The sequence below is a fragment of the Pavona decussata genome, unplaced genomic scaffold (genome assembly GCF_977016875.1).
Source record: "Pavona decussata unplaced genomic scaffold, jaPavDecu1.1 SCAFFOLD_48, whole genome shotgun sequence".
Classification (NCBI taxonomy): domain Eukaryota; kingdom Metazoa; phylum Cnidaria; class Anthozoa; order Scleractinia; family Agariciidae; genus Pavona; species Pavona decussata.
Genome location: NW_028145470.1, coordinates 6,745,001 through 6,755,000, shown reverse-complemented (window position 1 = coordinate 6,755,000; position 10,000 = coordinate 6,745,001). Strand labels below are relative to the sequence as shown.

Below are 10,000 nucleotides of genomic sequence, written 5' to 3'. Positions count from 1 at the left end.
GTCAAGAGACTATCCCTTTCGTCCGACCATAAATGGTGAGGCAAAACAAATAAAAGGAAACTATTTCATTTAATGGCCATAATCCCGAAACAGAAATACTCTAATGATTGGTTTTATTGTTCACCACTAAATTTTCATCCACACAAAAGCCACCTGACTGAGTCTGGTAATTGCAATTTACAGCCCATCAAGTTGGCTTTTAAGAAGAACGATTAAAATGATTAAGACATACGAACAACGTACGGGATGAAAACACAACAAAAGTTACCTGTTTGTTAGCGAACTGGACGAGCAACTTGAATTTTGTTTTTTCGGACGAGTACTATCCACCCGGGTATTTTCGCCCAATGAAAACTATGCGCTGGTAGGGTCTTTTCGCCAATGAACACTATCGTGCCACGTGATCAATGAAAACCAATCATGCAGACCCGTTATTAATTTGAGCTAATGAGATTGGGGAAAAAACTAATGGTGAGCTATGACGTAATTATATGTATGGGAAATAGTTTTCAGTACAACAAGCACATTGTGGAGGGAGGAGTGGGGCAAGAACGGTTGCCAAATAAGGAGCAAATAAAGAAGAAGAGGAATAAACAGAGCACATAGCTCCGTCCATTTCCTCGACCCTTGTTGAGAGTAACCTGAGCATCGATAGCCTCCCTCGCAGAAGCTCTTTTAGCTCGTCACGCAATCTTTCCTCTCCAACAGAAGAGCGTCTACGAGGGAGGCTAGAGCATTAAGTGTAAGACCAGAGTAGTTTATCCAAGCGGTTTGCTAAACCCTACCTGCCAGGCCGCACAGAAACCACCAATGTCACATCCAGAAACAGGCTGAGCCGACAATCCAATACCAAGGATCAGCGGAATGTTCATCTGCACGAACTCCCAGTTTGACGTGCTGTCACCTGAACGCATAGCGATCCATCATCAGTTAGACAGATCAACATATAGAGTGAAGGCTAAGGAGGAGTCCCGTACTTTTGGTGTTGTTTATTATGCTGTAAACGGTTTGGGTCTTAAGGTGAAATTCTAACAGTTCATTTCTAAGTTGCTGTGAACCTCATTATGAAAGCGAGGCTAAGTGCAAAGCTTTTCATATGAAAATTAGTATTGTTTGAATAAAAAATTTGTCCTTAGTCTTGCTTTCATAACGAGATTCAAAGTAACTCAGAAATGGCCTATTAACGTATTTCCATTCAAATGGAAGCTATTGAGCGGGATTTATGTCAGGTTCACAAGTGTTATTTGTAATTTGGGGTATTTTCATCAAACCTGTCCATAGCCCAGCATAGCGATGAACGCCAACAAAGCCACCTCGTGCGATGATAAAATGACGCTTGTTTGGCTGCAGACGCTCCAGTCCTTTGTACGTGGCTTTGCACAGGTTGTAGTTATACAGACAGCGGATTTTTGCAAATGGCTTCTTGTCGTGATGGCTGCTGTTTTCTGCATATCTAATAGAGAAATGCAACATGATTAACTGATGTGAGATACAGGACCAAATACATCACACAAACATAATGCAATGCGCACGCTCTCATAGAACGGAAAATATTTTTAGTTAGTTTGCGCTCAAAGTACCTCGTCATTTTCGCGTTTTCCCACTATTTCTTAGATCAGACGTCATCTGCTTGTTGCCTAGTGACACCTTACCTTGTCTCTTCATTATCACTGATCATTAAATCCATGGGAAAAGACAGCAATGGACAGTCAGGCTGATGAACGCTTGCTTTCATCGCCGGAGTGGTCATGTCTTGCCACACAAAATCCAGCCCCCAGTCCAACAGGTCACGGTACTGTTCTCCCCACCACTTCTGTGCATCCAGCCGTCCCAGATCAGGATAGTGTCCCCATGTCAGATGACCACGCCCATAGTTCACGTTACCGATGTACGGGTCATGGCTTCCGCTGCCATCTTCACGTGTGTTTATAACAAAGATCCCCTCTGCTTTACCGGTGTCCAAAGCTTTGTAAGGACTGAAGTCACCATTTTCATCCTTGTTACAGCTAACGATGGGTGTGATATTGGTACTGCATTTGAAGCCCCAGTCGTGTAGAGCGCTGAACATTTCTTTAGGATTCGGGAACTTGGTCTTGCTGTGCGTGAATGTGCGGTAATTATCCTACAAGCAAGGTAAATCACTATTATAATCTACCTAGAATATAGGAGCTGTTATGTGCTTCAAGAGAATGCTAGCTGGCCTTAGTTCGAATTTTTAACGACATATCTCACCCTTCAAAAACGAAAGGGATTAGTCTTAGGGTGTTACGAATTTTTGATTTGACGTTTCGCCGAAAAATGTTTTGGATTTTCTTTACAATTAAATCCAAATTTTTGACACGATTGAGGTCTTTCGAACAGATATCCACCGAAATGGACTATAGGTACTTCTGAATGTAGCCGCAACAATTCTCACTTTTATCTGTGAATCTTAACCTTTCTTCACGGTACAAATTGGAGTATGATTTTTCAAATCTATTCTGTAAATTATATTCTATTACATGTTGCCCCATCGACTTTGTGTTGTTGGCAACTCAGCGTTTACAGTCAATCAATCAATTATATTAATAGACAGAGAAACAAGCTAAAAGCTTATGTTTTGTCATAACCTGGACAGCTTGTGTCAGCCATTTTTGTATATCCTCGAGTAAGCCAAGAATAATTTAAAAATTAAACGAAACTTACCTGTAAGTTGAAGTTTGATTGGAATTCTATCCGTCACCAAGCACTGAGGGATTACATGAGATAGCATTGCGCCTGCGCGAACTCAGTCTTTAAAGCACTTACCATGTGTGCAGTGGAGAGCACCCTGTCTGATAAAAGGGTGGGCCTAAAGGGAGGGCATGTAATCCCTCAGTGCTTGGTGACGGATAGAATTCCAATCAAAGTTCAACTTACAAGTAAGTCTCGTTTAATTTTTGAATTCTATTCTGTCACCGCGCTGAGGGCTCACATGAGACTTCAAAGCTCACTGCACACATGTGGAAAAATAACACACGAGACCATGTCATGTAACAACAATATTTAATAGACAATGGAACTTAAGCTACAGACTGCAAAATGCTCGCGGCAGAACTGTCGTTGGCACCAATAGGTTTGTGGTAAAACTTAGCAAAAGGTGGAGGATGAGCTCCATCCGGCTGTAGCTATAATCTGATCTAAAGGAACAGAACTCTCACTGGCTTTAGATGTGGCGGCAGCCCTAGTGCTATGAGGTCTGAACAGTTCTACATTTATACCAGACTTGCACATAACAACCTTGATCCACCTGCTGGTGGTACTTCTGGAAAGTGGCTTAATTAAAAGGCTTCAAGAAACTAATAAACAGTTGTTTATTATCACCACGTTTATCTATGGTGCGATCTAAGTAAGCCCTTAAAGTAGTGACCACACAAATGCTAAGGTCAACAGGGTACAAACTAAACTTTACTACCAATGGTTTAACTCCTGGTTTGGATTGCTTGATAGGCTTCTTTAACATGAACGTAATGGAGGTCTCTGAACTAATCAAGATTAAGGTAGTAAATTGTTTGACCTCTTTGAGCAGATACTAGCGATACTAACATAACAGTTTTCAACGTTAAATCCTTCAACGAAACATCCTCTGAGTTAGGTATTGTCTGCAGGTAACTCAGTACCTTACCAACATCCAATGTTTCCGTATATCTTGGTACTGTTGGTCTTGATTCAAATACCCCTTTAAGGAATCTAGAAACTGTAGGGCGTGAGCCAAATGGGACCCCATTAAAAGACTTTAACAAACATGATAGAGCAGACCTGGCAGTGTTCATGCCACTATATCCTATTCCACTTTCAAACAGTTCAACTAAAAAAATCTAACGCTTGGGACATAGTGGGGGAAAAATACAATCAATTTGTTGTCTATGACAGAATGTAATCCACCTCTTGATGTAGGAAGAGTACTGCTTTTGAGTTCCTTGTCTCCATGATCGAAGGATGATGTCGCCAGCTTTTTTAGAAATTCCTTGTGCTTCAAGGGATCCCCTGATAATCTGCAAGCCATCAGAATCATCTTCTTGATTAGTGGATGATTCTCGTAGTCTCTTCCTGGCATCTTGAGGGTGGATGTCTGTTGAGGAAGAGTCTTGGGCGCCTCTATTATCAGATGTAACAGTTGTGAGTACCACGGATGAGTTGACCATAGGGGGACAATCATTATGCCTTCTGCTTTTTCCATCTCTATCTTCTGTAGACAACGGGGAATCAAACTAAATGGAGGAAAAGCATAGAAAAAATGGTTTTCCCAGCTGATAGAAAAAGCGTCTACATATATTGATTCAGGATCAGGTTTTCAGCATACATAGCAGGGAACCTGAGCATTCAGCCTTGAGGCGAAAAGGTCTATTGAGGGCTTCCCCCAAATTTTAGTCATCTGTTCAAAAATGTTTGGCCGTAGCAGCCATTCCTTGTTGTCATGAAAAACCCTGGACTCCCTGTCAGCATCAATATTTTTCTTTCCGGGGACATGTGCTGCAGAAATCCAAATGCTCCTCTCAATACAGAACAGCCAAATGGCTTTGGCAACAGAGTTGCACTCCATGGAGTGTATACCCCCCATTGAATTAATGTAACTAACAGTAGTAGTATTGTCAGAATAGATGAGAATATGGATAGACTTCACAGTGCTACAGAAAGCTTTCAGGCGAAATAATACAGCCATTAGCTCTAGGCAGTTGATGTGATTATTTGATTCTGCCTCAGTCCATCTACCGCCTGTTTTCTCAGTACCCATGACTGCGCCCCACCCGTTGTTGGAGGCATCAGTATACAGAGTAACATCAATCTTGGAGTAGGGCGTACAAATAGGGTAAGCTGCCTTGACAATATTGTAGCACCACCATTGTAATTCTGCAAGGCATTCTTGTGGTAAACTCACAAGTGGCTGAAAATTTCCTTTGTTTTGTCTGAGTGCCATTGTCTTATCAGTTTCCAAGTTTCTATAGAAAAGAGGGCCATGAATAACACCTGGAAAACTGGATACTAAAAGTCCAATAACTTCTGCAAGTTCTTGAATTGATATACTTGCATTGCTCAAGAGCTTACTGCATCGCTCTTTGATTCTTAACACCTTTTCAGTTGGGAGACACACTGTCATATTAATAGATTTCAGTACAAAACCTAGGAAAACCAGGCACTGGACTGGTTTAAGCACTGATTTAACAGGGTGAATATTAAACCCCAATCTTGTAAACAGACAGCAGGTATCACTGACATTAGTTTGACACTGATGTGCTATATCTCCTTGTAGATACGAGTCATCAATATATCCCACATTTAAATGCCCCTTCTTCCTAAGGGTGGCATAGACAGGCTTTAAAATCTTAGTAAAAAGGCGAGGGGCACATGAAAGCCCATTTGGCAAGCATGTGAACTGAAACAGTTTTCCTTTCCAGCTGAATCTAAGGAATTTTTGATATTCTTTATCGATAGGCACCGAGCAATAAGCATCTCGCAAATCTACAGATGCCATGTAGCAGTTCCGCTTCATAAGCCTGATAGCAGATTGCAAAGTGTCCATCTTGAAATGATCATACTCTACATGATCATTAAGACTTTTTAGGTTTAATATGAGCCTATAGGTGCCATCTTTCTTGGGGCGAATAAATATAGTAGATATATATTCACCAACACAGTGGGTTGTTTCCTCGATCACTCCTTTATGCAACAATTTTTCAATTTCTTTTTCAATGATGTATTGTTCCTGAGTGGAAAAACTTATTTCCCTTGGAACCACCTCTTGCTGAGGAAACTCAGCAACAAATTCAATTTTGTAGTGTTGCACACTATCAAGAATAAAGGGATCAGAGGTAATATGCTGCCACTGGGAGGAAAACTGCTTCATGCGCCCGGCAATAAAGTCATTAGACAACTGTAGGTGTTTGCTCACCTCAACATCAACAGTAGAAACAAAATCCGGGCTCTTAGTGACTACTTCATCTTTCCTTGCCTCGTCTTCCTTGGAGGGTTTGTTTGTCGATCGTTGTAGCGCCATCCTAAAAAAGGCTTCCGAGTGTTCCGGTATCCCCGTCCACGGCTTGAGGAGCGGGAGGTGTAGTTTCTAGGATTTCTAGAATCAAATGGGGACCTGGTAAAAGACCCACTATTTGTGGTAACCTTTTTTCCCACACGATTGACTTCTGTTAAGTCTTTAACCTGCTTCGGTAAATCATCCCTAAACAACTGATCTGTGATGACAAGGGATGAAGAGCATAGATGCTTATAATCATTATGCAAATCAGGCTTTATAAACTCTCTACGCCTGTGATTAAGCTCAGTATTTGCATTAGCAATCAGAGCAAAGGCATCAGTAGCCTCTTGAAGCAGTTCGTTTCCAGCTGGAAACGAAGATATTTGATCCACAAGTTTGTTTATCATTACAGTCAAGGCCGCACACCTTTGAGTAGTGACGTTTGTACTTTTTGAAGTCGAACGTCCTGTGATCGCACAGGTTTGGTTAAATTGTCCCACACTGCCTGGTTAACGCGTACCTTCGTTAGGCTTTCACAGTTTCCAGGACGGTGGTATTTGTTCATTTTGTCCTGGAGTTTTTTCTCAGGCAGTCCATCTTTTATCAACGTATTGATAATGCTCGCCAGTTCGCTGTCCACATTTGGACCCGTTTCCTCCTTTTGTAAATCGTTTTTTAGGCTATTAAGAACTTCACTTTTTCCCTCATTAGAGGTGCTATTAGACGGCTGAAGCAAATTTCCGATAGACTTCTCGACATCAACGGTTTTCTCGCTGGATTCTTTAGATGGGCGTTGCTCGCCCAGCTCACCTCGCTTCTTCGCAGGGGGGTTCATCCTCGTGGTCCGACTTAGAGCTCTCGTGGTTCTCCTCGAAAGAAACCTCAAGGTCGGATTTAAAAGACTTAAACGCCTCGGAAATGGCATTAGCTATATTGCCCGACAGCTGGGCAAAACCCTCTTTCACGGCCGCAACGAGGTATGTCGAAGGCGTTTCATCACAAGGCGAGCCAGTCGAAGCGCCAACTTTGGCGCCATTCTCCTCGACATTGACGTGAACTTCAATGTGTTCGGACGTGTTTTCAGCATCTTATGCTTTTCTCTTCCGCCCCGACGTTTCTTTACTCGTCAAAGGTCCCTTTTTTTATATCTGGCATCTTGCAACCCGAAGTTGGCTAGCAAATTATTGCTAAAAACGACTGCCAGAAAATCGACCGAAGTGTTCGCTGTAATGGCTTCAACACACTGAGTTCGCGCAGGCGCAATGCTATCTCATGTGAGCCCTCAGTGCGGTGACGGAATAGAATTGTTTTGACGTCTTTTTTGTGTCTGAGGTCATTGCATACGGCTTAATCGGTAGCCATAAACCATAATGATTCTGTTTAACGTTAATCTGACTGTAAAACTTTACATCAATAATGGTGATGATGGTAGTGGTTGATGATGATGATGATGATGATGATGATGGTGATAATGATGATGATTTTGATGATGATGATGATAATGATGATGATGATGATGATGATGATGATGATGATGATGATGACGACGATGATGATGGTGATGGTGGTGGTGGCGGTGGCGGTGATGCTGATGATGATGCTGATGATGATATTGATGAAGATGATGATGCTGATGATGATATTGATGAAGATGATGATGATGGTGTTGGTGGTGGTGGTGGTGGTGGTGATGGTGAATATGATGAACATGATGATGATGATGATGGTGATGGTGATGGAGATGATGATGATGTTGATGATGATCATGATGATGATATTGATGAAAATGATGATCATGATCATGAAAGTGTTGCTAACAATCGATGATGGCGATGATCAAGAACAATGCCTACCTGCAAATCGACATCTATATGCAGCCCATCAATAGGAATCTTCCACTGACGGTACTTAAGCCCAACCTCCATCAGTTTCCATTTGGTGTTGTAGCTTGGACCGTAGCCTCCCTGATGATATCCAAACACGTATTTGGGTTTAACTAAAGTGCGTCCGGTTAGCTGCGTGAACTCGTTGAGTACCTCGGCCACGTGATTCCCAGCAAAGAAGTAGTAGTCAAGCTCACCATGAAGCGCGCCGAAGTAGTACTGGTCGCCCTGCCGAAGGTTCACGAAAGTCTGTGAAGTGTTGTCGACCAGGATGCCGTTAGCGTACGAAGGCCCAGTAAATGCTCCGTCAGGACTCGGGTTGCATTCGATAAAGAATGGCGAAGATTGGTACAGGGGTGAGTTGGGATTTAGCGGCCCCTGTACCTCCCCGTCAGGTGTGAGATCGGGTGCAGTGTAACCAAAGTTATCGTAGTTGAAGAAGGTCATTGCGGCACCCACTTTCTCACTGCCTCCTGTATACTGGCCATAGAAGTGCTGCTTAGGAACGCGACGCTTATCAAGTGTAGCACCAGCCTTCTCTCCAAACCCATAATACTGAGCATTGGTAGGCGCCATCTTGAACTGAGCAACAGCTTCACCGCCATCTTGTCGATTAATGTAGACAAGATTGTAGTCTTGGGGATCTGCATGAATGAGCTGCCCTGAGCGATACACCGACAGAGCGTACTTCTGCAAGTTGACGCACACCTGTTGTGGTAAGGATTTTTTTTTTATTTTTAGAGATAGCATATTCGAAATAATCTCAAGAGCTTTGTTGTGTTTTACAAATTTGAAAGTATTCTTCCTTCGGGAAATAGACTTTTCGCGGTTTGGGAAAGGTTGTCACGTTTGGAAGATGACGCAAATTCGCCTTGAATAATGTGATTTTCCAAAAAAAAAAAAAAACGGTCACTGTTAAGAAACCGATAAGATGGTGGACTGTGAATAATGTAACGTTTGTGAAGAATCTTAAACGAAATTTTTCTAAGAAAACCAGCACTGGATCAAACCGAAATTTCGACAGCCTAACTGTAGACAGAAAAAGGAATATTAATTCAGCGCTTGGACGGAAAAAAGAGTAACATCCTTTTAAAATATCCGTTTCATACCTCAATCCTGTCCGTGCCAATCCTCAACATCCCTTCCTCCTCCTTCACTTTGATCTCAGACGCCTCAATGCGCTCCACCTCGGTTGCAGGGGAGCGGCTTTTCACGTACGAGGCATCAGGATCAGGATTGAACCGAACGCGGAAGGTAGTGTGAGACAGGAAGTAAATGTAGATTTTCAAGCCTCCATCAAGATAAAAACTGAATTTATCCACCACTCCTTCCTCTTCCTGGGTCCACTTCGTTACCTTTCCCACACTGATCCAGTTTACGCGGGACTCTGGCGTGAACTCATCCGGTGGAACATAGCGATACGCGGCCATTGCGTTACTTCTTCTGTAATACCACGCAACTCGAAAGCACTGCAAGAAAAAAAAAATTGTATAGAATCAACCTTCGTGCATCTAAGAAATAAATTAAGACGACGAGAGTTTTCACTTCAATTCTAGTAGGTTGACCCTAATCAGAATATTTAGCGCGGCTCTATTGCAATTGAGCAACCAATTTTGTCGCAAAAGAGATTTAAGCCTAAAACATTTTCTTCTTCTTGTTCTTGTAGTTGTTGTTGTTGTTGTTGTTCTTCTTCTTCTTCTTCTTCATGTTCTTCTTGTTCTTCTTCGTGTTCTTTGTTCTTATTCTTGTTGTTGTTGTTGTTGTTGTTGTTGTTGTTGTTGTTGTTCTTCTTCTTCTTCTTCTTCTTCTTCTTCTTCTTCTTCTTCTTCTTCTTCTTCCTTCTACCTCCACCTCCTCCTTTTCCTTACCTCCTGTTTCTTTTCCTTCTCCTCCTCCTCCTACTGACTTTGAACATTAATACCTTCTTAAATATTTAAGCAAACGCAACCAAACTTCGTGGCTGCTTTTGAAATTTACCAGACAAAAATTTTGTATAGAATTTAAACTTTTTACGTCTCTTGACGTTTTCATGGCAACAAGATTCTAACGGCGATGGTTATTGAAATTTGAATTTATTACTTGTTAAAAGTTTTAATGTAACGTTAACGTTGTTTCCTTTAGATGTTAA

General features: G+C 41.9%; 1 protein-coding gene and 2 pseudogenes across 3 annotated transcripts in view; 1 reads left to right on the top strand and 2 right to left on the bottom strand.

The window, feature by feature from the left end:
* The window catches only part of LOC146482067 (uncharacterized), a 17,805-nt gene that overhangs the window by 3,930 nt on the left and 3,875 nt on the right, over positions 1 to 10,000 (bottom strand). For both annotated transcript variants that reach the window (XM_085108181.1, XM_085108180.1), the window contains exons 2-6: positions 8,982 to 9,341; positions 7,843 to 8,580; positions 1,653 to 2,122; positions 1,272 to 1,453; positions 786 to 904 (exon numbers count right to left, since the gene is read on the bottom strand). In XM_085108181.1, the coding sequence (XP_084964307.1) occupies positions 786 to 904; positions 1,272 to 1,453; positions 1,653 to 2,122; positions 7,843 to 8,580; positions 8,982 to 9,302 (1,830 nt within the window). In that variant the 5' untranslated portion in view covers positions 9,303 to 9,341. The remainder of the gene's footprint in view (positions 1 to 785; positions 905 to 1,271; positions 1,454 to 1,652; positions 2,123 to 7,842; positions 8,581 to 8,981; positions 9,342 to 10,000) is intronic.
* LOC146482069 (uncharacterized) lies at positions 2,573 to 7,386 on the bottom strand (annotated as a pseudogene). Its single transcript, XR_014864409.1, has 2 exons — positions 5,909 to 7,386; positions 2,573 to 4,229 (listed from the first exon to the last, which is right to left on the bottom strand). The product of XR_014864409.1 is annotated as an uncharacterized LOC146482069 (transcript).
* Positions 9,313 to 10,000, top strand: part of LOC146482068 (uncharacterized) — a 2,785-nt pseudogene continuing 2,097 nt past the window's right edge.